This window comes from Corvus brachyrhynchos, unplaced genomic scaffold (assembly GCF_000691975.1).
Source record: "Corvus brachyrhynchos isolate BGI_N302 unplaced genomic scaffold, ASM69197v1 scaffold115, whole genome shotgun sequence".
Taxonomy (NCBI): Eukaryota; Metazoa; Chordata; class Aves; order Passeriformes; family Corvidae; genus Corvus; species Corvus brachyrhynchos.
Genome location: NW_008239553.1, coordinates 11230354 through 11255308, shown reverse-complemented (window position 1 = coordinate 11255308; position 24955 = coordinate 11230354). Strand labels below are relative to the sequence as shown.

At 35.7% G+C, this 24955-nt stretch overlaps 1 protein-coding gene across 1 annotated transcript in view; it reads left to right on the top strand.

Annotated features, from left to right (window-relative positions):
• The window catches only part of PCNX1 (pecanex homolog 1 (Drosophila)), an 82714-nt gene that overhangs the window by 36079 nt on the left and 21680 nt on the right, over positions 1 to 24955 (top strand). Inside the window, 16 exon segments of the mRNA XM_017741779.1 lie at positions 2129 to 2186; positions 4335 to 4552; positions 5615 to 5768; positions 6510 to 6542; positions 7598 to 7769; positions 11133 to 11243; positions 11724 to 11815; positions 13104 to 13213; positions 14886 to 14991; positions 16791 to 16883; positions 18427 to 18577; positions 20401 to 20542; positions 21880 to 22057; positions 22455 to 22563; positions 23165 to 23294; positions 24336 to 24394. Of these exon segments, the coding sequence (XP_017597268.1) occupies positions 2129 to 2186; positions 4335 to 4552; positions 5615 to 5768; positions 6510 to 6542; positions 7598 to 7769; positions 11133 to 11243; positions 11724 to 11815; positions 13104 to 13213; positions 14886 to 14991; positions 16791 to 16883; positions 18427 to 18577; positions 20401 to 20542; positions 21880 to 22057; positions 22455 to 22563; positions 23165 to 23294; positions 24336 to 24394 (1916 nt within the window).

Below are 24955 nucleotides of genomic sequence, written 5' to 3'. Positions count from 1 at the left end.
TCAAGAGTGATGATTCTTGTCTTTCTGCAACCGAATACTTGATTTTAATTTTAAAAAGTTACTTAGTATGGACTACCAAAAAAAAAATCTATAAAATATATTAGCCATATACATTTACTTTTGTGACATAAGTGATTTTTGCTGGAAGATGGCATACAGTTAAATATTATCTCAGAAAACAAAGACTTCTGTTAGTTTAAGCAATACACTTCCAAACTGAGAACTTGACAAATGCATTTTTTATTGGCATATAGAAGGTCTTTAAGGAATTTAACCCAGGTTTTGAGAAAGTAGGTGGCTGTTGACCATAATGGCTATTGAACTTCCAGTTGTGAAGCCATTGTAAACTGATAAATTTATTCTCGAGTTCGTACATGGCATCAAACAGTACATGAAAGTGTTAACATGCCTGAGATTAAATTTTGACTTGCAGTTGAAATAGCCAGCTACATACTGGATAGTTCATCTGCTGTTGGAAAGATGCCCTTTCTTTCTCTGAAGCGATAGGAAGCAGAAGAAAGAAAAACAACCCAAAACCTCCTGTGGCTTCCTGCCTGCCCCCAATCCACTTCACTATTGTGAAGTGCTCTGAAATTGCTCTGAAGCTATTGCATCATGTTGAATACTATAATTCCTACCACATGTAGGTGGAATAGCTCTTGGAATTATGGAGTATTGAGTATAAAACCTCCCATCTTCAAATCTTTCTTGTGCGAGTGCCTTTTGTAGAATTGAACTTTGACGAAAAGTTCTGTATTCCTTCCACAAAGCTGCCAATCCCTGCCTCTGCTGCTTGCATGTTCCAGATGCAATGGCTTTGCTGTTGGCTGCTGTTATGAAGTTGTATGTGCTAATGGAAGGAGCAAACTGGCTACTTCAGATAATCAGATCTCGGCTGTAGAGAATACTTGAGTTTCAGTAAAGTAAAATTGATAACAAAGAATGTTTTTATCTTAAGGCAAGGAACTGAAGGAAAGTTGCATAAATTTGATAGAAGTCTTAACAACCATGTGATTTACATAGAAAACAAACACCCAAAAGCTATGCAAAATTGGGGGAAAAAGCAATGGTTGGATATGGACTCTCATACAGTAAGAGGAATTTCTCTTCATCTCTAATGAATGGAAATTGCAAAGTAATTTTGCTCTTATTACCATAGGTTTAACTTCATTTAAAGTTAAGTTTTTCAAAAGCAGTTTAAGTAGCTCAGTATACTTGTGATGCCTTAGGATTTTAGCTTTTATATTTTTCATATATTTATAATTCTGCAATTCTGTAATGTATAACTCTAAACTCCACATAGACTGTTAGCTACTGTTCTCCCATTTTGGTCAGATAAAACAGTTCCTCTGTAGGGCTGAAAATCACGGACACCTTACTGTCTCAGGCCCTGAGAAAAGTAAACAAAAGTGAGTTGGGGGGGAGCAAACTTGGAGTAAATGACTTCATTACCTGAAGCTGTAATTGGAGGATTAACCCCCAATATGCAAATGGACCAAACTTACAAAAGTGTGAAAACCCGTGACCTGTCGTCCATTTTTGGGTGTAGCCCCGGGGCGGGCTTTGTCCACCCTAAATGTACCTGAAGGCCCTTGAATGAGTGTAACTGCTTTTTATTCTCTTAATTTTGTCTAGCCTCTGTTTTTAGGTTGTCCTACAAGGCATCACTTGTGCTAAGTATGTACTATTTTTGGCAGTTTTGGGATCTTGATTAAAAACAGTATAGAACTAAGAGAAACTGCATGTGGACACCTAGCAGCCTCTGCACTTTAGAGATATGATGTGTGTTTACAAATCAGTAGCTAACAGCTTATAAAATATTTTTGGTTTTTTGAGTGGAATAATTACTATCATTGTAGTTCTTTTTAGACAATTTAGGGACTGGGTGTTGAGAAAATGTTATTAAGGGTAAGATTAAAGGATGTCTTGGCTTACTATAGCTATGGAATGTACCACAATACGTGAGATGAAGTGGCTACTTGCATTTATAATAAGTGACTGAAGGAAAATCTTCCAGATATTTAGATAAAATTCACAAGGAATCAAAATTTGGGACACTAGGAAATTAGAGTGACCTGTTAAAATAAAATGTAATTTATAATCTGAAGTATTTTCCCTGTTCTTATAGTGACACGGACTCTCACGTATCGAGTTCTACCTCAGTTCGCTTTTATCCACATGATCTAGTAAGTTTTTCTTACTTATTTTTAAAGCATGCAAAGAATCAGAAAACTATCCAATTTTATAGCACTGATTAATCATTCTTTGTCGTAGTTCTTTGTTCTTATGTAGGAATTTTGTCTGGATTAATGAAGAGAAAGTATTTAGTATTGTAGTGTCTTCGTATATAGATACAAATTAATCTTTTTGCATAGCACTTTAAAACTTAGTTGATTTCCTCTGATCTAAAACCATGCGATTTAAAAACACTCATAGAAATTGGATCTTCTAAGATACCTTGTAAAGGTTTCCAGAAATAATGTGTACAATTTGGACAGAGTTTTCCTCCTGTGTGTTACTAAGGTTAGCAGGCAGCAGAAAGACTAAATATTTTGTTCTGACCAAAAGAAACTTCACTTGAGTAATTTCCCTGAAAAGAATTTAGAAATTTGTCATTGGAATCTGCTGTACAAAATCTACATTTATATGCAAGGAATGACTGGGAAAACAAGGCAGAAGCTTACACTGTTTCATACTGAAAATAGCTTTAATATTCCTTAGTTTTGTGATCTCAAAACTTTTATCTTATTGTTGAGTCTAGACAAACCTGTACCCTTAATTCTGAAGTCATATATTATGGTATGAAAACAGTGCAAATAGTCATGATTCTTAAGCTGGCAAACCAAAGAAAAGTATGTTGAAGTACCCAATGACCTAATCAAGAGGGAAAATGAAATACAGCTTTAGGATTTGGCAGAGGAGCAAGAGACCTCCATTTGCCTGACCATGCTTGATCAAGAACGTGCTTTTTAAACTTGGTGTCTGCTAGAGGAGCTTTCTTTGCTTTCCACAGTCCCCCTTGAAAATGTAGCCTTTAAAAAAGAGGCTGCATTACCTCCTCTTAGTTTGCCAGTGTAGTCCCATTGGAGGGAATGATTCTGTTTTAAGGCAAATTTGTGACTGAAAAGCTCAGCCTATGCTCCTAAATGGAAATTTCCACTGAAATTTATTATTAGTGCCATGAATGTTATGCTGATTCTACCTTTTAAGAAATTAAGTTTTTAAAAAATTGTCAAAAAAGGACCTGTTTTCTGACACAGCTTACCTAAAATAGTATGGTTTGTATTTTTGAAATGCCTTTAGAAAGGGAGTGTTCCTGCTTGTTGTTTTCACTAGTATTTTTCTAGGAAGAAAAAGCTGGCTAAGCATAGTTAAATACTCTGATGATTTAAGAAGTGATGGAAAAAAAAATTATAAATCAAGAAATTGAATGTTAACCTTAGATGATTGTAGGAAAAAAGCACCTCCAAACACTAAACCTGTACTTTTAACACTTGAAGGTGGCATGAGTATTGAAATTTTACTCTTTGCTTTAAACATCTGTGAAGCTTTTTCATTAAATGACATTTTAACAGTTATATTGTCTAAGAATAAAGGGCAATATTGTTAAGTGCTTAAGATGCTTCTTGGCCTGGTTAATGAAATTTATGAAGTGGATTAGATGATGCATACATACTGTAGTATCTTATTAGCATTGAGTACTCTCCTTAAATACCTTCTATGGTTGTTAGTATTACTGTGATTTTCAGGACAACTCTAGACAAGCTACAAAATAAGTAATAGTCAGTTGTAAATACTACTTGACTGGTTAGGGTGGAGCTTTTTCTTTGGTTAATTTCTGAGTGTATTCTGGATTCAATGAGGTTTGAATTTGACCGCTGGTGCATGTGTATGTTGCATTGTCATGCAAAAAGAACCATTCAGCATTGGTTTGCATGCAGATTAGCTGTCTATAAGAAATGCGTTGTAATTTACTTAAATTAATAATTGGATTATTCTTGTAGTGTATGTTGTCTGTGTATCAGTTTACTCGTCTTCAAATTTGAAGTTTTCAGAGTAAGTGGGATAATGTGCTTGGAAGATACATTCATTTGAAATAAGGCATATGCTGAAATGCCAAAGAGTTGTGTTGTATGCAAACTGTTATTGCTGCTAGTCCTATTCATGTGCCATGATAAGCACAGAAAAAGTAAGTAGAAGCCTGTGACAATGCTTAACATGTAATTTCTCAAAAGTGAAACTAAAGAGTTCTAGCAATTTTCTTCAAAGGAATTTTCAGTATAATACAGTGATTCAATATAAATGAGCTTTTGTTAATACTAACTTTCTTTTAGCTTTCTCTTCCTCAGATCAGGTTGAACAGGCTGCTAACAATGGATACAGATCTGCTGGAGCAGCAAGATATTGACCTGAGCCCTGACCTTCAGGACCACATGCAACCTCAAGAGGAAGCAGCTCAAAAAGTCAAGCAGTACTATCGCTTTTGGATCCTACCTAAGATTTGGATTAGCATCAATTTTGATAGATTAACTCTTCTGGCTTTATTTGATAGGTGAGATCCTTGTATGTCGCCAGACCTCAGAAAGCAAAGATGAAAACAGTTACTAAACTGTCGTATAGATAAAACTATCTGTAGAGAATTGTACTTACTTACTGTACTCTGAAAAATGAAAGAATAATACTGAATGCAGTTTTTCTAAAATAATGGAGGATACTCTCCTTTTTTTCTCCAGAAATTGAAAAAGGAAACCAACCCTCACTTTGCCTGTGTGGGGCAGTAACACATTTGTATGATCAAAAACAAAGATTTGTTGCCAATCTTATAGCTAGAGTATAGCCTTCTCCAAAAATTAATCGAAAGAGTCTACAACCTGGCATGTACTTACTGTTTCAGCAAATAGAGAGGATTTGCCTGCTGCTTCATAGCATTTTTTCCAAGAGTCATTTAGTAGTGTGACTTCTTGTCCCTGCTGCATTTACCTAGAAAAATAAAATTAAGGTGATCCTCCAGTTACCAGCTTTTGGAATATGTAGAGTATTTATATTTTGGTAATGAACCTCCTTGAAATAAAAAAGATAGTAGTGATTCTGTCCAGGGAGGAATATTCATAATTCTGTTCTGAAGCACTATCAATATCATGTGGAATTATCTGTATTCCACTTGGCATATCTTACCCAAGCGAGAGTATTTTTAGGTTCTTCATTAGAAAATCATGAATGGCAGGTTGTATACACAGGTAAGTTATCATGCTTGTGTTTTTCATAGGCTTATAATCATCCTAGATGGGCTTTGAATATTGATTTGTTAGACCATGCTTCTGGTTGAACGTTTGAATTATTTCTAAAATTATCTGCTGAAGTTATCTTCTGTTGTTTAAAGTAAGATTCTGTAAGATACTGTTTTCTGCTGTCATTGAAATCCTGGTAGCTCCTAGCTTTGCTAAAGGGCAGTGTGCTAGTGTAGACTGTGGAAGTTCAAATCTATTAACTATTTTGCTACCAGTAGCATAACCCTTGTTAATTTTTGACCCTAACTGTTCTTTTGCAGCTTTTTCTAGACATAGTTCGCTTTAAATTCTTTTTTTGTCTTTTTTTATCTCTCCGTTTAATACAGGAATCGTGAGATCCTTGAAAATGTATTAGCTGTCATCCTAGCTATTCTAGTTGCATTTCTGGGCTCTGTACTTCTTATAGAGGGCTTTTTCAAGGATATTTGGGTCTTCCAGTTCTGCCTGGTAATAGCCAGTTGCCAGTACTCGCTGTTGAAGGTATTTTAATTTCTCTTTACTTTCTATAAACAATAGATTTAACTCCAGTTGGGTGTTGCAGGTTAGTTAGAGCTTTAAGGAAAAATGTGCATGCGTATCATTTATAAAGAAATGAGTAAACTTGGCCTCATGGAAAGTTCGATAGATGGTAATACAAGGTCACTTCACTAGAATGGTTCTGCATATGTTTGTTAAACAATCCTTTATTTATTGTTCTCATACTTTTTTTTGTTTGTTTTCACAAAGAGGAACACATTCTTACTAGCTGAAAACCAGCTACAAACTGAACTTGAAGTTTTATTGGTTTGGGTTTTAATTTTTTTTAGTGTCTATGCCTCAGTGCATTCATGATATCTAAGCGTATATTTAATCAGATTATTAATTTTTGTTAGGCTGTTAATGGCATATTGGTAATCTAAGTGATTATTTTTTTATGATTTGACTATTAGGATGGAAATTGGATTTAAAATTGAAGTTCATAATGCTATTGAAAAAAACAGTAAAAGTCCTAAAAATGAGGGGGTTGGAGATTTTTTTAGAATTTGGGTTATAGACATATACTCTTTAAATAGATTTTATTGTTTATGACATCATGCTGTTTAAAGGCTGTAATGTAGCTTGACAACTGTAAAATTAACTGTAGATATTGTTAAAAGAACTTCAACCAAGAAGTTGTGTGGGGGGAGGTAAACATGCCTATCTGTAGATCGGGTGACTTTCCTCTTTTCATTTTGGTTTCAGAGCGTTCAGCCAGATTCTTCTTCCCCTCGACATGTAAGTTGTTGGCATGTGCCACTGTACTAACCCTGCAGATGCAGAACTCCCTCAGAGAATTGATCATTTTGGTTTGATCTTTTTGGCATTTCTTTTATGTTCCTTCTTATAAGGCACAAAAGGCTTGTAGTTGTCTTAGTGTGTGAGAGGGGAACAGATATTGTTTCCCCCCCCCCCCAATCATACTTACTCCTTGTATTTAACAAGTCATGTCCTCCTGTTTTGAGCTTAGCTTTTGCTAGGGAGGCATGTCATGATAAGCTTTTTGATGAATCTTTATTATTCAAGCAATTATACTGAGAAGTATTCCTAATGTTGTAATTCTCTTTGCTGGCATGAACTGACACAACTTGGATGTTTTGTTCTAGTCCTGTAGATCATTCAGTTGTCCTAGTGGGCACACTGCTTTATTTTTTCCCTCTAACAAGCTGAGTTTGCAATTCTCTAGTGAGCATTAATGTTTGAGCATGGATATGTTAATGTGCTAGTATTGCACAATATGTTTATACTCTGTTGTGCATCTACTAGATTGCGAAGACAAAATACTACCTTTGTCCTAGATGTGTAGAAGCATTATTCCTCTGCAACAGGTCATTAACTTTATTTTGCGTAAGTTGTGTGTTTTGATATAAGACCAATAGAGATTGTCCCCCCCGCAGCAGAAGCAGTATCTGAGTAATAAACTTTAATCCTTTTTTCCTTAAAATTGGTTTATTCTCAGTTGCTTACAAAGCCTAGCCAGAGCTCTAGCATTTAGTACTGCAAGCAACATAGCATAAAATATAGCTGAGACTAAGGGTATGTATATCTTAGTCTAACTTAATCTAACCATTGTGTCCTTGTTATATCAAAGCCACAAAAAGGACAGACTGGTATCACTGCAAGGCAATGCATTAAGGATTTTATGAAGGATATGGTGAGGTGATAGTACACTGGTTGATGACCAATGATTAATTTTGGTTCTGAAGCTATCTGTAGCAGAAGAGTAAAAATTGCCTTTTCCACTAAAAATGAACAAATGTTGGTGTTTTTGTGTTTTTTTTTTTTTTAAACAGGGTCACAATCGTATCATAGCCTATAGTAGGCCTGTATATTTCTGTTTATGTTGTGGTCTTATTTGGCTGTTGGATTATGGCAGCAGAAACATATCTACAACAAGATTCAGGTTGTATGGAATGGCTTTCACCAACCCATTGCTGCTGCTGTCAGCCAGGGACTTAGTTATAGGTGAGTAGATTTGAATTGTTTGCTCTACAGCAGTAGAACTTTATTGGAACACTTTCCCCTTCTATAGCTTTGTTGTAACAAATGGCAGTGATGCCCTCTACTATGGTGTCACAAAATTTTTCATTATCCAATATCTTAGCCCTTACTTTGTTACTTAACTTGGGTCTGGATAGACTACCATTTGCTTGGACCTAGCTGCTCAGTAGTTAAAGGAACGTTTTGATTTGGACCCTTTCACACTCTCTGAAGGGGCTTATGGCAAATGAGTAGGAGTTCTCTTAAGTCAGGTTATTTTGCAGTTTGGCAGAACAGTACAGACACAATTTTAAAAAACATTATACACAGGTTAAATCTTATTTAATATGCCTCTTCTCAGAACAGGCCTATCAGCAATACCAAAAATACAATTTTTGAGCTGTACTTCCATTTTGAGGTAATTCCATTGTTTTCTGAGCAGCACAGTGCATTCAGAATACCAATGACATTTAATATCACCCTCCTAAACCTAATGCAAAAAACAAGCATAGACCCCTAAACAACAATCCTTTCCCCTGTGTACTTAATTATGAAAATAATAACAGCCCTGTAATCTCAGACAGAGCTCATAGAAAGAGGGAGACATAAACATTTGAAGACCATCTTATCATGGGAACTTTGTGCATTGCTTTAATGGAGCAAAGTTATTTGAGTGATCTTCTGTGGATCACTGCTTTGGGTGGCATAAGAAAATCTGTAAGAGTTCATCTAAACTGAATGCAGTTGCTTTTCAGTGGTGTCAAAATACCCGTGAGTGAAGGACGACAGCAGTTAAATGTTACGTCTGCATGCCCCCAGACCATTTTCTGTCCAAGAAAAATGAAAACTTGGTCTCAGTGTGGGTTTTTTAAAATTTTGATTAATAAGAATTACTGACCCAGGCATTTTGGGTATTAGTTCTTATTACTTGATTTTAAGAACATCCTGAATTTTATGCCTCATACTGCTTCCCCCTTCAACTTTCTGCTAATAAATCTGTATTTAAATTTAAATGCCCAGAGGGAAAGTGTGTAAGCTGCATATTTATGAACAGAAATTGTCCAGACCTTTTCAAAGGTGCTTTTTGAACAAATTCCTTGGTTCTATTCATATACTGGCATACTTTGTTCTGTATAAAAAAAGAAATTAAGATAGAAGATACTTTTGACTCATTCATGATACAAAACTAGCATAATTTCTCTTGATAATGCTCTGCCAGTTTTGGAAGTATTTTCTTCCCTTTTCTACCATGTGGAGTCATTGCCATAATGTATACCCATATCACCATAAGATAATACATAAATGTACATGGAGATGGTGTGCCCTACTGTGGAAGTGAGCTACTTCTTAAAAGTACTGAACAGTGAGTCTTTACCAGTTTTAAAAGATGTGGTGGCATTTTCACCAGGCCATGTCCATCTTGGGATTAGCTTTCAAAACTACTTAGTTGAAGAGTTCAAAGTGGGTTTTGATCCTTATGTTTTACTGTTCTTCTGGGTTATCTTGCAGCAGCATATGGCGTTTATATTTCTTACCAGTTCTTCCAATAAAAAATCAGATTGCCAGAACAGCTCACTGTACTTTAAAAAAAACCCAAATGAAAATCCTCCAAACAATAAAAAACCACAAGTGGAACTCAAAATAAAAAACCAAGAACCAAACTGAAAAAACACCAAGCAAAACAAAAAAACCTGCCCCACCAACCTGCACTGCACGTCCCACCGTGCTCCCCCACGCAATACACTTGCCCTTGGAGCAACTCTTACTGTTGCCGAAGCACTGTTTCAGAAAGCTTTGCAGTTGATCAATTGTTCTAAATCTACTCCACATTTATAATAATTATTTTGTCTTTTCACCTAAATGAAATTTAATAATTTCATTTAGGTGAATTTAAGTTCACCTAAATAAATTAATAAAAATTATCTTTTCACCTTGTTTGCTATTAGAAAACAATGATGTAAAAGACTGTAAAAGCATCATAAATACTGGCTTTTTGCTGGACTACTCTTTAAAAATTGTGTATTCTCAGATCTGTCTAATAATTTTGTTTCCAATGGGCCCAAGATAGCTTGACTTACAGACTTTGAGGAAACAACTTTTTAATCTGTCAGTGACAGGAGGCTGTATTTGCCAAGGCTTCCTTGACTAATGATTTGAGATAGGGGGTTGACCTGAGAATTTTGAAAAAGTATTTTCTTCAGGTAGTGAAGAGCTGGTCTGAAATCCTATATTTCCTAATTCGTGTCAGTAAAAAAAGTCAGAATTCAGTGTCTTTCCCAAGCTTGCAACCTGCATGTTTTTAAATTATATTATTGTTTAACATTACCATGGAGTGGGGAAAATCAGATTCGCAGTATCTGACTGTAGATATTTCTAATGAGAAATCCTTCAGTGTCCAACTATTCTGTGCATATGGAATTAGAAAATTAAATTTGAGACTTGTGGTTCTTTACAAGATACTTTAAAATCTGTTTCTTCTTCTGGTCACTGAAGGTACAAGTCAGTAAGATGATAGAAAATCTTTCCTAAACTGCCAAATTTTGTCTGCTAGGATTATTCTCATTATTTGATCCTTCTATCTCTCAGAACTTAGAACTTACAATATGCTGTTGCATGTGAATTAAATCTGAACTACTAGATCTGAACTTGTGTAGAAGATTATTTCTGCATCTTTTATTCTTTAAGATAGAAAGTAAATAATATGTACAGGTTGAGACATACCATTTTCTGTATTAAAATTAGGTGGCATTCATTTATCTTTGCGTTCTGAAATCCTGTAATTTGCAGGTGTTTTCATGGTTCATACAGTTGTCTTTGTTAAAAAAGCACAAAACCCCCAGTCATTTAGGATTAGAACTTTCAGAAGTGGTGTGGAAAAATTAGTGAAATTGTCAGATGTTATTAGTAGCAGAAAACCCGGAGGTGGGGTGCTTGGCCTCCCTGACGTCAGAGTGGCTGGTGTTAGGTTGCTCCTGTAACTCCAGACAGGCAGTTAGGCTTGGATAAGCCTCCCTTACAATGAGTGAAAACTCGTAAGTCTAATCTGTAAACACTCCTGGCTGATCTTTGCTAAATAAAAATGGAAAGCCTGAACTGGCCTGTGTCCACGTCTACAGCAATTAAAAGGAAAGTACTATTGATTTGTATGACCTCTGTATGCAGTCAGTTCTGAGTCATTGAAGTAGAACTGTACATAATGTGTATTTTCCTTAGAAATTATAGTAGAAATGCTTCAGTGATGTGGAGTTAAAATATGGGGTGTGTGATACCCTAGAACTTAAACTGAAAAATATCTTACTATGCTGGTTTTTTCACATTCACCACTTTTTCATCTCTTTTTTTTTGTAGTGTTTACACTATGTTTCCCTATAGTATTCTTCATTGGTCTCCTGCCTCAGGTGAATACATTTGTGATGTATCTCTGTGAACAGCTGGACATTCATGTCTTTGGTGGCAATGGTGAGTGTTGTGTTTTGTGTCAGTGGCAAAAGTGTGAGATGTGGAGCAGCCAAGATTAGTATGTTAGTTAAAAAATTTAGTGGTTACAGTATTTTTATTCCTACCCTCTAAACATAGAATACTTAATGGTGTTTTTAAAAAGCCTAAAGGTATTCTGATTGATTATTGGGAAACAGAATTGCTGTCCTAGTAAGTCTGTCAAAAAGTGTACTTTCTTCCTCAGCTGGTTTCTATTGCTATTCTCATGGTAAAGCTGTTGAATAAATAAGGAGGTTAAAAAAGCCACATAAAATGCTCTTTATAAAAATCGCTTCTAGGGAAAAATACAAGTAGCTGCTCTGGTTTCAATTGCCTTTTTTTTCCATCAGAGGGTTGTGGCAACTAGGGGGCTGATATCATCTTAAACTGAAGTATTTTGTATTCTAACTTAAGAAGATAACAGTGTTTTGTTTTTTTTCTTTTCATTTCTATGATATTCAGCTACCACAAGCCTGCTTGCAGCACTTTACAGTTTTATCTGTAGTATTGTGGCAGTAGCATTGTTGTATGGACTGTGCTATGGTGCCCTGAAGGTGAGAAAAATTTTATGCACAGTAAACATCAATGTTTTGGGTTTGTTCTCTGCTTCCTTCTGTATTAAGTAATGAAAGTATGCAGCTACTGAGTTAGAAACATTAGTTTGATTTATTAGGGTTTCATACTTGCTCAGCTGTGATGTCAATAGAGGAGATGCAATGCAGGAGCAAAGCAGATTTTTTTGGTTTCAAAAGGTGTGTGATTTGTGCCTGCTCTAACAGGCTCTTTTTTTTAGTTGAAAACACATGACATTTGCTGTCAGTCCCATTCTACATCAATTCTTGAAAAAAATCATGCAAGTGGCTTGATTCTAGCAGAGTCTGCATGTGCTAGTACATTAACCTCTCAAAATGGCTCATGTAAGTATTTTTTTCTGGTGCTGCAAAACTGAAATAGTATTTTCAAATTAATATTTATTTGAAAAGAAACCAAGAAATAGTTTGTAGTGTCAAAGCGAAGATGTGTGTCTATCTGAAAGGTAGAATTCAAGAGTTAGCTGGCAAAGGGGCAAGCCCCCTCCTTTGTTTTTTGCTTGAAATGTTTTGTTTGAAAACAGTATGGAGTGTGATGTTGGTTCTGTTTGTTCATTTCAGGTGTGTCAATAATCAAACGTGCTCAGTTTACAATGAATTGTAGCATGTGTGGGTCCAACTCAGAGTTGACTGGCTTTTCCACTTTGTCACAGAGAGTAGAAAGTTCCTAGAGGAGATACTCCCATGATGCTATCACCTGCAGAAACATCATTAGCCTTCTGTGAATTTGTACACTTGTCTCATTAGCCTTTTGTAAACACATCCATTTAAGACAAACAAGCTTTAGAAAAGAATAACTCTTACATCTTTGCAGATCCAATACAGATCAGGAAAATAAATATATACACAAATAAAGCCACTTTTTAATCTGCATTCAGCACAACAGAAAAAATAAATCTTGAGCCAAAATATATGTAACTTTCAAAATTGAGAAGTGACTAAATACAGCTCTTAAGAGCCTGTGGTCTCCAGGAATGTAGGAAATGCCTCATAAGGGTTATGAAAAACGATGACTGTTTAATGATTAAGATGGTGTAGACTTGAAGGGGGTGTACACTGTGTTAGTGTTTCTGATCTATAGTTGGACATAGGTAAAGATGGAGCAACTTTTTGTACAAAAAGCCCTGGTTTGTTTTTGTGGAATTGTAGTTAATTTTTCCATTCTCTTACCATGATATACAAAATTCTTGTATGTCAGATAAGTGGTATGTACTTTGTATCCTTTTTATTAACATTTCATTTCTGTCTCCAGGATTCCTGGGATGGGCAGCATATTCCAGTTCTTTTCTCCATATTTTGTGGTTTGTTAGTGGCAGTATCGTATCATCTCAGCAGACAAAGCAGTGACCCTTCTGTACTTTTGTAAGTGGCTCAGTTTGTATGTCTTCCCCAAGGAAGAAGCAAGTTGCGAGGAAGTACTAAGTGAACTAATGTTACACTTAGTACTGTTTGAACTTTTACTCACCTTCATTAATCAGAAATAATGTTCTTGGTTCAATAGTTAGAAATTCTCACATTTTGCATCTAGTTCCTTCTCTAACAATGACCTTTTTTTATGGCTTTTGATAAATCACTTACATGCCAAAATCTGATCTAAATGCCTGCTGATGTTCTCCAAAATGTCAGTCAGGTACCATCTTTCTGCTGCTGGGTTTGTTGGGAACAACATGTACCCTTTCTGTGTTTAAAGAGGTGCTCAAGGCACTGGTTTAAGCTGAAGTCCACAGGGGGACTTTCTGAACAGTTTCACTTTGTTGATGTATTCTCATATTGAATGTGTGCTCAAAGCACTTGTTCAAATAATTGTGCAAAATTATAAGGATCTGTTTTGGTTATGAGGATTCCCATCTAGCGGGGGGAAACAGGTATTCATGTTGTTATACTGAGTTGGAGTAGTGATCTGACGCTGAGGGCGTTTGATTCATTTAATAATGATACATGTAAAACATAATAGTTCCAGTAGGAGAAACACCTCCCCCAGAACAGCCAATAAAAACTCAGCCATGTACCTAGATTAGGCAGAGCTTGAACTTGGATTTAAATGTAGCCGTAATGTTGGATGGATTTGATAAATAGTGGCCTGGGGTAGAAAGTGAGGGACTGATCTCGGTTAACAAGAAAATTAATGATTCATAAGTGTTTACACTGGAGGAAATTTCTTATCTTTGGGTTGACCACTAAACCTTGTCCAATTACTCTTAGTTCAGTTGATCTGAGGTCCTTTTCCCTAGATATTTGTTCTTCTGTTCTTTCCAAAAACTAAAACCTCTATGTTCATGTTTGACCGGCAGTTTCACCTGTTTAGCCAGATGTGGCACAGTTAAGCATTGTAATACATTGCAATATGTAATTTCCTTGGAAGATCTAGGGCTTGTTCTGTAGTGATCTTCCTGTCCATAAAGTGAAATAGTATTTCTGCCCTGTGTAGGGTACTGTAAGAAAAATCCCACTGAGGAGTTGTAAGACAACTGGTTATGGCTAGTAACACTGCACATGGGCTTCTAAAAGCTTCAGTGTAAGGTTTTGGGGCTTTAGTATCAGCAAGGCCTGCTAAGAATTTAGAAGTTTGGTCAGCATGGCTAATTCATTAATTAATCAGGGTAGAATAGGTTTCTTTTGTTGTTGCTGAAGTTTGAATTAAATCAAAGAATTCATGGGTCTTTAACTGGTGTTGACAAGTAGACTACTTCTAAATTTTGCATATTCCTGTTCAGTTACTTGTGAGTTCAAGTTTTGTTTCATGATTGCTAAATTTCACCTAAAATTCAGTTTTTTTTCAATTACTTCTGTTGCTACTAGAGAAACTGCAGTTCTGAACATTTGGCTGCTGTTCTTTAATAGTGGCCATTCTGTACAACAGAGAACTAATTCTTTTATAAAGTTGAGATAGCTGTAAACTTGCTCAGCTATGTGAAATCATTGATGTGGCAAAATGAATTTTTTGTGATTAATATGTAATAGAGCTTCTGACTGTTATAAAACCATGTAGAACAATACATGCTTTTCAGTGGGGTTTTTTTGTCTTTCTCTTAAGCTCTTTAGTGCAATCAAAATTTTTTCCTAATTCTGAAGACAAAAACCCTGAGGATCCTCTGTCTGAAGTAAAAGATCCTTTACCTGAGAAGCTTAGAAATTCTGTGGTAAGTAGGCTTTTTAATTATTATAATTTTTAAATTCAATTTAAGAATTTGCTTTGTGTTGGTTTGTATAGCATCTGTCTAGATCTTGCTTAGCTCACTCTTGTCACTTAGCATGGTTCTAGTCAGAATGGATATCACAGCATTTCCTTTAAATCTGCAGGTGAACTCATGTGCTACACTAGGAGTATAATGCTCGTATTGCAATTTTAAGTTATTTTAAAGCAAAGAGAATTGGAATTCCCTAGTGTGGATTCAGTGAAGTATCACTGAGGATCATCTTTTAGCTCATGAATAATAATAATACTTGCTTTTGTGCAGAAGTTCGTGGGAAAGACTTAATGGTGGCAAAACTATATAAACTCAGTATTTCTAATAATTGTGATGAAGAGCTTTGTGCTTGCTGTTCCAGAAGTGGAAAATAAGTGGTGGAAAGTGTTTTGGGGCTTTTTGTGGCTGGTTTGGGGTGGTTTGAGTTTTGTTGCTTGCGTTCTTTGGAGGCAGATGTAACCTGTTCCATTCAACTTCAACTACTTTGAAGTTTTAGTACAAATATTTATGGAAGTAGTAATATTTAAACATTATTCTTTTCGCACAGTGTAGCAAAAAATGAGTTAAGAAGCTTAGTATGTTTAAGTTGTACAAAAGAAGGTTGAATATTTATTTAGCTTTGTGTAGGGCTCAGCTATAGGCTGAACTGTGTAGCTGGGTTTTTCATAACACAGCAATTACAAGCATGATGAGGTGCTTGATGTGGAAATAAATATTTATTATTATTATTATTATTATTATATAAATATTTAGAGTAGAGAAACTGCAATTCTTTTAATATTGAACAGGAGAGAGTTGACCGTAGGAGCTGCAAGCTACTCTTTAGCTGTCATACGGTGGTGTTAGTCTCCAAGGGGGCAGAGGAGCTGAGGATTTTAATAGCCTTTCTTACAGTGGTTTTTAAAATCAGGACAACTGATTTTTAAAAAGTAAGTTATAGCCCAAGAAGTGAAGGCTTTGCAGCAATAATTGCTGTGTGTAATTATTTGACTGATGGAGTAGATAATCCTTAAATGATTTTCTAGGCTGTAAATATTGATGGTATTTTTACAGAGTTGGGAACTAGTCTACTAAACTTGAGGCTTTGAGTTGCAATGGCCTAAGTACGCATTGCCCCCTTGTGGCTGACTCTGGCATGACTAGTTTGGGGGGGTTTTTTGCCTGTTATCAACGGCTTGTTACCATTTTTTAGGAGTAATGGAAAATTCAGACTCATTCCTCGGGGTCATTCCAAAGCTATCCTTTACCCTTCTACAGAGGAGGCAGAAAAGGGTTAAAGAGCCTGGTTGTTTCACCTGGTTGATAGCTCTGCTTAGGCAGCACTCTTCCAGAGCTCTTATTTGCCCTGTAGTTTAAGCAATTATTTTCCCAATAAAGGGAAATTTGGTTGTCCCTTTCAGTGCTTTCATCAGCACTTTAAGGGGATCCTTACAACCCCTCACAGTCCAGGATTAGATACTATATTGTGTATTGATTTGTCCTGCCCCATTATAGATATGCGTCTTTCACTTAGTTGGACTGATGCTCTTAGCTGTAAGATTTGTCTTGTGAAATTTCTAATGACTTCAGTGGAAGTAGCTAACATTGGCATAATTTGAAAATCTTTAATCAGTTTCAGTGTTACTGCATTTGTGTATTGGAGTCCAGTCTTTCAGTACTTTCTTAACTTGGAGATATTTGCCAACTTTAATGATTCTAAGAGGTCAACCAAAGCTGATATTTTCTAAAATAATTTTATTTTGACTTTGCAGAGTGAACGATTGCAGTCTGACCTGATTGTGTGTATAGTCATTGGTGTCCTCTATTTTGCAATTCATGTCAGTACAGTATTTACAGTTTTACAGGTAAGATGTTACTTCAGTTGGCCTTCTGTATGCGATTACTCTCATGTGATATAAAGCTTATTCTGGTAGTTCACCAAGTCTTCTGCTTAGTTTTAGTGTTTAAACATATACGGTGACAAGTACATGACTGAAGGTCTTCACTTTTATGTACTCAAAAAGTCATCTTCCTTAGTTCTTTTCTAGTTTCTTCTTATATTCTAGACTTTTATTTTAGCCTCTGACATAAAACACACTTTTGTTTATCTATCTCAAATAGTGTCAAGCTCATTTTGGAATAAGGAAAAATGAAACTTCAAAAAAATGTTTAAAAGGATCAGTGCATAAAGTTTGAGGGGCTGAACCTTGACTTAGCAGTTCCATGCTGGCATGGCTGTTTGTAGACTATAGAATCAGGGAGTACCCCTTTACTGGAATGATTATTTACAGGACTTCAAAGATCATCTGAGTTTCAAGTTTTTTACTTGTCAGTCTAGCTAGTGTTACTGCTTTGGATACTTTGAATGTCTGTATGTGGCTCTTGATGATAATGGCATGGGACTAGATCCTGTGCTTGAGTTTAAGTAAAGCATTTCGCTCGAGAGCTGCAGTTACTGAGTTTCTTATTTTGGTATTCTTGTTATGGAACCATTGACTACCTTATGAACAGCCTTATGTAAGGCAAATGAAAATTTCTTGCATGTATTTTAGAAGGATTTTACCTTCCTGCTGCTAACTAAAGTTAAAGTAAGAAACTAATTTTAAAAAGCATATGCATTTAGGTAACTTCATATTTTCAGGTGAAGTGTGTTACTTAAGCATGTGTACTTGTGTTTGCTGAGGAAAATATCCCTTCTGTTGTATGGTTGGATTTCAGCTCTCCACCTGAATGTTGCTTTCCCCCATTTTTGAGAGACTTGGCTGTATGCTCTTCACCAGTTATGTAGTTCAATAGCCTTGGGCTTCACGGAGTTCACAAAGAGCTTATGACAAGATAATGCAATCCCAGTTTTGCAATGACTTATCTAGAAATTTAGAGAAAATTTTAAAGAGTAGAAAGCATTATTGTGAAATCCAGCCATAATCCCGTGTTAATTTTGCAGTATTTTGTGATTTCTGTGGAAGGGATTGGTCTTGTGGGAGGCTTCTTACCTTCTCAAGAGAATGTGAAGTTAATGATTTGTTTTTGCTTGTTCTTATACCTCCTTTTATCCAGCCGATGGAAATGTAAATTGGGTTCAGCCTTTAGAGAATAATACCTTTATAAAATGAAGTGCATATGGGTCAGAAGCAATGAACTGTGCAAGAAGATTGGTGTACTATTTTTGCTTGAAAGTACATTTCAGCTTAGTGAAAATTTGTTAGATATGAAGGGGGTTTTTTTCTCACAGGGTTTCTTGTTTTATCTTAAAATTGGTAGTACAGTTTCTCATGAAGAAATACATTCCCATTATAATTATTAATATTACAGGAGCACCTGCCTGGATGCTGAAAAATACACTAGCGAAGTAATATTTTATTTTGTTTATAAAACACAAACCTTAATTTCTTCAATTCTTCTTTTTAGCCTATTTTAAGTTATGTTCTCTATGCATTGGTGGGTACGGTAGGCTTTGTGACCCATTATGTTCTGCCTCAACTCCGAAAGCAGCTTCCTTGGCACTGCTTTTCTCACCCGCTGCTGAAAACCAAGGAATACCATCAGTTTGAAGTCCGGAGTAAGTATTGTTTGTAACGCTTTCTTGAACTTGCTGTAGTTGCTGACCAACTTGTTGCCTATTCATATAATTAATATCTTTATTATTCTCACCACTGGAGAGTTTAATTATATCTAATCTATAAATGAATTCGTTTCTCAGTTCCTCATGCTTTGATTCCATGATGTTTTATGTATCGTTTAACTGATGATGATAATACAAGTGTTAACATTGTCTCAGAGCAGCTCCATTAAAACATAATCTTCAAAACCATAAGTGGCAAAATTTTGTGCTAATGATTGTTTCAAGAATTTTTCATAACAATCAAGTGTGTTTCACTATGTATTTCCTCAACATAGCAAGTTTTCAAATGTTTTAGAGGATTAGGTATGGAAATGCTGGTGGAGACTTCATCCTGGCACAGATTTGGTTTTTAATAGTTTTGTTGACATGTTTAACAACAGCAATAGTGCAAGTGGCCAACTAATGGATAAAGACACCAAGGGACCAGTCTTACAAGTTGATCTGCATAGACATGTGCTTGCAGCTTGTGCTAAAGCCTATGAAATCTTTCCCCAGAGATGCAGAAAAGATGAAGTTATACTGCTCATCAGTTTTCCAGAATGGATAAATGTTGTGGTAGATTGTGGGGACTTCACTGTTGGAATGTTTTTGGTTTTAACAGCAGATTTATGAAATTTGTGTCTGAAAGGCCTTGGAAACAACTGAAATTGGTTTTTCTTTTCAAGTAGTTGTCAAGACAAGAAAGCATTCTGCTGCTTTCAGGAACAGAGAATTGTCAGAATTGATTCACATACCTTTGTAGCAACTGTTCAGTGTGGTCTTTTCATTGATGTCTAACTTGTGGAATTTTTTCCCCAGCGATTGCGTGTAAAAATGGATAAACATGAACAGCAATTGTAGGATGATGTCAGACTTTATCTGGAAGAAGTGAAAAGTGCAACTGTATGCCTTAAGTTTTTAATCTCTAAAACTAGAGAAGCTGTAGTTGGTGTCCTTTTGCTGATACCTGGCTTCAGTATTTTTGTATGTATTAGTATTTTCGGGAAAGATGGAAGCCATAACCAGTAATGTTAAATAACAGTTTGTAACATCTTCTGATTTGGTCCCTGTAACTTAAAGAGAATTCATGCCATGTCAATGACTAATAGTCTTTATGGCTTCTCTTGAAAAGGAATGTGAGTTCTTGCTGGGGTTCATGTAGACATGTGTAGTCACTCACAGCACCTTTTCTAGCCTCTTTCAAGTGTGCCTTAACCCTTTATGAAGGCATCAATGTTTACCGTAACTTTTGATATAAGCTCTTCTAGCCTATATTGTAGAATAAATTTTCTTATCTTAATTTGCATTAATTTGAAACATATCTTAAAATTCTTGTAGAAGTTTAAAAGAAGTTGCTCAAGTGATAGACACTTGTGTTGGCAGGTTACATAGGCTCTTCTGTATCGAAGAGTTGGAAAACAGGAGTCTTTCAGACTGACTATGGTTGGAAAACATCCTTTTGCATGAGATGAAGCTGTTTAAATGATGCATTTTGTCTATGGCAATGTTGAAGTTATTGAAGAGGTGGAACCCAGTTTGTTTCCTTCTGTGTAGAGTAAGCATGTAGCTTGCAAACTGTTCTGTTGTTGTGTTAACAGTGCAAAAACTCTACTGGGGCTGCTGACAGGAGCTTCTCTTTATTTTGGTTAAATAAAACTACAAAAGTCCATTGTGAGAAGACAGTTAATCCAAGTTACTCGGATCAAGAATCTTTATTTTGTAAGCAGAAATTTTTTGATTTGACAGTGCCATCTGATTTCTTTTTTAATATATCTTGACAGATGCTGCGCATGTTATGTGGTTTGAGAAACTTCACATTTGGCTCCTTTTTGTAGAGAAGAATGTTATCTATCCACTGATAGTCCTCAATGAGCTTAGTAGCAGCGCTAAGAATATTGCTAGTCCAAAGAAACTGGATACTGAGTAAGTATAAAAGGCTATCAAGTAATCTTGAGTATGTCTGCTGTGGTGGAAAATTAAATAGGGACTTCTATGGGAAGACAGAATACCTTAATGGTGCTGTCTTAAGAGTAAGGCAAGGAATAAATAAAGCTTTTCTTTTTTTAAAAGCCCTGATAAAGCTGACTTAAACCGATTGGAGTATTACGCTGTTAAACTAGAAACTCCCATGAAGATAAATCATTCAACTCCTAGCATATACTGTCTTGATTGCATGTTGTGGAATTACCTAGTAGTGGGATAAGTTTGCTTGTTAAGCTTCAGTCAGTCTATAATATGATTATCCAGATGGCAAGTTCAAGATAGTGTTGATATGTTCTGGTTCAGGTGTAAATTTCCCTGAGTTGGTGTGCCAGCTTGCAGCCCCTCTGTAGCTTTCTTCTCTCATCAAGGAATTCCTCAGACTTCCTAGCCCTTAAGTATGATCCATATCCAGATGGAATTGCACACTGCTTCTTAAATTGAGTCTTAGTTATAATCCCTTGAGCAGTGTATCTGACTGTCTCAGCAAATCATAGCTCAATAATAGGCCCTACATTTTTTATCTCCAAGAAACAGTAGCAAGGTGTCTCTTTTGGATTTAAAGTTCTATTCACTTAGAACAAAAGAGTATAAATATTGAAACAAAATGGAAAATATATTGGAAGGGCAGGTTGTTAGATTAATTTTTGGGGGGTGTGGGGGTAGCTTTTTTGGCTTTCTTAATTTTAATCCCTGCATCTGGTAAATCCTTGCTTTGGGTTTGTTGTCACTGTCACTATGAGACCTTTGGGAGGAATATTGCCATTGTGTTACTTTAATTTCTCAATAACCATTTGATTTGTCAGTTGCTATGTCTGAAAAAATTGCAGTTCCCTCAATAATAATTAGAGCAATATAGTCATGTAGGAAGTGATAATCCAGTGTTCATTCTCATCCTCTTGATGATTAATCTTGCCATTTTGCATTTCAGTATTCATAACCTAAATTAAACACCAAGTTTCTCTTCAGAGTTCAAGGATATTTCATCTCTTAATTTTTTTTTAGTGGCACACTTAGAAATAATGCTAATTCTTGAACATTGATTAGCTTGAGGATACTGATGAAAAGACTTAGTAACCTTTTAAAGAAAAAATCTGAAGTTGTCTTTAAAAAAACCAACAAACAAGTAACACCCCTCCACCTTCCCTGACCCCCAATTTCAAAAGCAAACCCAAATCAAAGTTTGAAGAGATTGGTCTTGCATGACAGCAACAATTTGTGGTCTTTAAACCCCGTTCAGATAACAGTTAATAACTGTTTTGTGTGACTTCCTTACACAGGTTGGGTGCTTTAATGATCACAATAGCTGGCTTGAAGTTACTGCGTTCATCATTCAGTAGCCCAACGTGCCAGTATGTCACTGTTATTTTCACAGTGCTCTTCTTTACTTTTGATTACAAAAGTTTTACTGAGACCATGCTGCTAGATCTCTTCTTCATGTCCATACTCTTCAGCAAGGTAACTTTTAACTCTATTTTTAGGTGTTTCAGTTCATCCAAAGGGGAAAACAAATGGATAGTCCTATCTGATAGGTAATCTTGCAGATTCTCAGTCTTTTGTACTATAACAGATATGCTGTAAGGCAACTAAGGTTTCTCTTTCCCAAAGCATTTATGATGGCTTGATAAACCTTATGTAACTTTCTAAACATCTCCTGAGTTTGTATGTAGAACAATTAAGTGCATGTTATGTTACTTGCTTTTATAATTACATCCCTTTTGTAAGTCTCAAAGCTTCTGGTAGACCAGTAAGAACTCTAGGATGACCAGTAAATTCCTCAGGATGCAAAACATGTTGGTTCTTACCTAAAACACTGAATTGTTTTTCTCTTTTTTTTTTTTTTTTTTCTCTTTAGCTTTGGGAACTCTTTTATAAATTGAGATTTGTATATACCTACATTGCTCCCTGGCAGATCACATGGGGGTCTGCCTTCCATGCTTTTGCCCAGCCCTTTGCTGTGCCACGTATCCTTTGAAAATGCAAACTTTCTCCTGAAGTTGTGTATTTATAACTTCTGAGTATTGTGTTATAATGGATTCTGCATTATGGGGTCAGACTACTGAAGGAACAGGTTTGTCTAGTGAGTATTTACAAAGAAACTGTTCACGCTTTCTGCCTTGTTACAATGCTATGAATTATACAGTAACAGTAGGAATAGACTCATGACATAAAAGAAACATGGACCAGAATTATTTCTGAAAGTCACACAGCTTTTCTTTGGATAGTCATTCCCTTTTACAGGAGTCACTAATTATGGTTTTAGTACTTGAGTTTTGCATTTTGGACTTCTGTAGGCTGGTCTGAATGGAGTGCTGAGTTAGTATTCTCAATAGAATTTTTGGGAATGACTGTCATGTCGAGTGCTGGATTTTCATCTATTTCTGTTTTTAAAAACAAAAATAATCCCCTTATTGCTGGAAATACTACAAACATACTTCACTGCATAGAAATTCATCGGGAACTCGTTTTGCTCTTCATTGGTGTTGCTGTCTGTATTGAACACTATCACAGAAGCTAAAAAAAAGTAGTTGTTGCTTTGCTTTCCTTAATTCTCTTATCCTACAGATTCTGCCATGTTGTTTGTCCAAGCAGCTGTGTCAGCTTTCTTCTCTACTCCACTGAATCCTTTTCTGGGAAGTGCAATATTCATCACTTCATATGCCAGGCCTGTCAAATTCTGGGAAAGAGACTACAAGTAGGTGAAATAAAGTTTAAAAAACTTTAGACATATTTACACTATTAAAAACAAAGTGTTGGTGTAGGGGTTTTGTTTGTTTTTTTTTAAACTTGCTAATTTCTGCTATTTTTTTCCCCCTCAAAGAAAACCAGTGTATAGCACTGAAAGTTTTCTCTAAACCTGTTTCTGAAATACTGTAGCAGCTGTTTTTTACACTAGGAACATTTGCTTCAGCTGCTTAAGTAATTTCTACTTAGAGATATGCCATCCTGGTGATTTTAAACATAGAATTTATGGTGCTGTGAAGTGCAATTTTAATCAAAAAGTGAGTTTATGTATAAAAAGGTTTAGGGGAACAGCTCATAGGTGTATTTTACCTCTGTTCATTATTCCTCTGCTCACAGCAAAACTGGTTAAACTTAATATAAAGATCTTTTAAAGTAAGTATTTTTTTTGTTCGAGGTGGGATCAGTAGTAAAAGAATCTTCAGGTCAGATTGTGCTTCCTTTTGTTTTCTCTTAAGTTCCCTATTGCTGATAGAGTATTAGACCAATCAAGTATTGTATAAACAGCATAGAGGAAGTTGAATGGATATTTCTGGTATTTATTATTTCCCTTCTAACGTTATTACAGTTTAAATGCGATGTTTCAAATCTTAGATTAAAGTGTTGTGGTTGTAATTTCAGACAATGAAAGAACTGTCTAAAAATTAGTATTTCACTAAAGTCTACTGAAATGTTAGCTGTGCTAATTTAATTGTTAAGTTTTTCTCATACCTAAACCTTTATGATATCTAAGAAAATATATGCACTTTTACCTAACGTGCAAGATTATGGCCATTTACTGTGGACAAACTTGATTAGGCATTATAATGCTATCACAGGCAGAAAATACTTCTACATATGAGAAGAGCAGCAAATATGCATCTGAAGTTATTTTAAAATAACTTTTTGAAACTATTTCAGTGGGAATATTTAACATTGTATTAGAAGTTTCTTTCCATAGACATTCTTACAGTAATATATTTTGTGTTAAGCATGCTTTATTTTATTCTTTCAGCACAAAACGTGTGGATCATTCAAATACTAGACTGGCTTCACAGCTTGATCGGAATCCAGGTAACTCTCCTAGCTGGATTTTGGTAGTTGGTTTGGAGGTTTTTTTGCAGGGGAGATGGGGTTGTTTGAGAAGTGGGTTGGTGGGGTTTTTTGGGTTTTTTTTTGAGGGGTGAGTTTTCTTGTAGTGGCTTTTTTTCCAAATGTAAATGGCTTTTATTGGATTTTTATAGGACTCATGATCAGTTTGCCCTCTGATCTTGTCCAACTGTGCCCAACCTCTCTGTTGCTCTGTTATTTTTTCTCCCATCATCTCACTTGCTTTATTCTTTAGGCTCTCCCATAAATTTTGATTTCACTCTTAGGGCTTGTGTTCCTGCTTTTACCTTTTTATTTATAATTGTAGCATGCATTAAACTTTTTTGCTTTTTATTCTTGAGTAATTGAAAAAGTGCCAAGTATTATTTGAGGATCTCTCAATACCATGGTGATGAGACCAGTGCAATAGACATTACTGAGATATGTCTGTGCTCCTTTGATTTTACACTTCGTTATCTTGAATAGGTTGATGGGAGATGCATGAGTGGAACTGAAGGAATAATTTGGAAAATGGAGGGGTGGCTA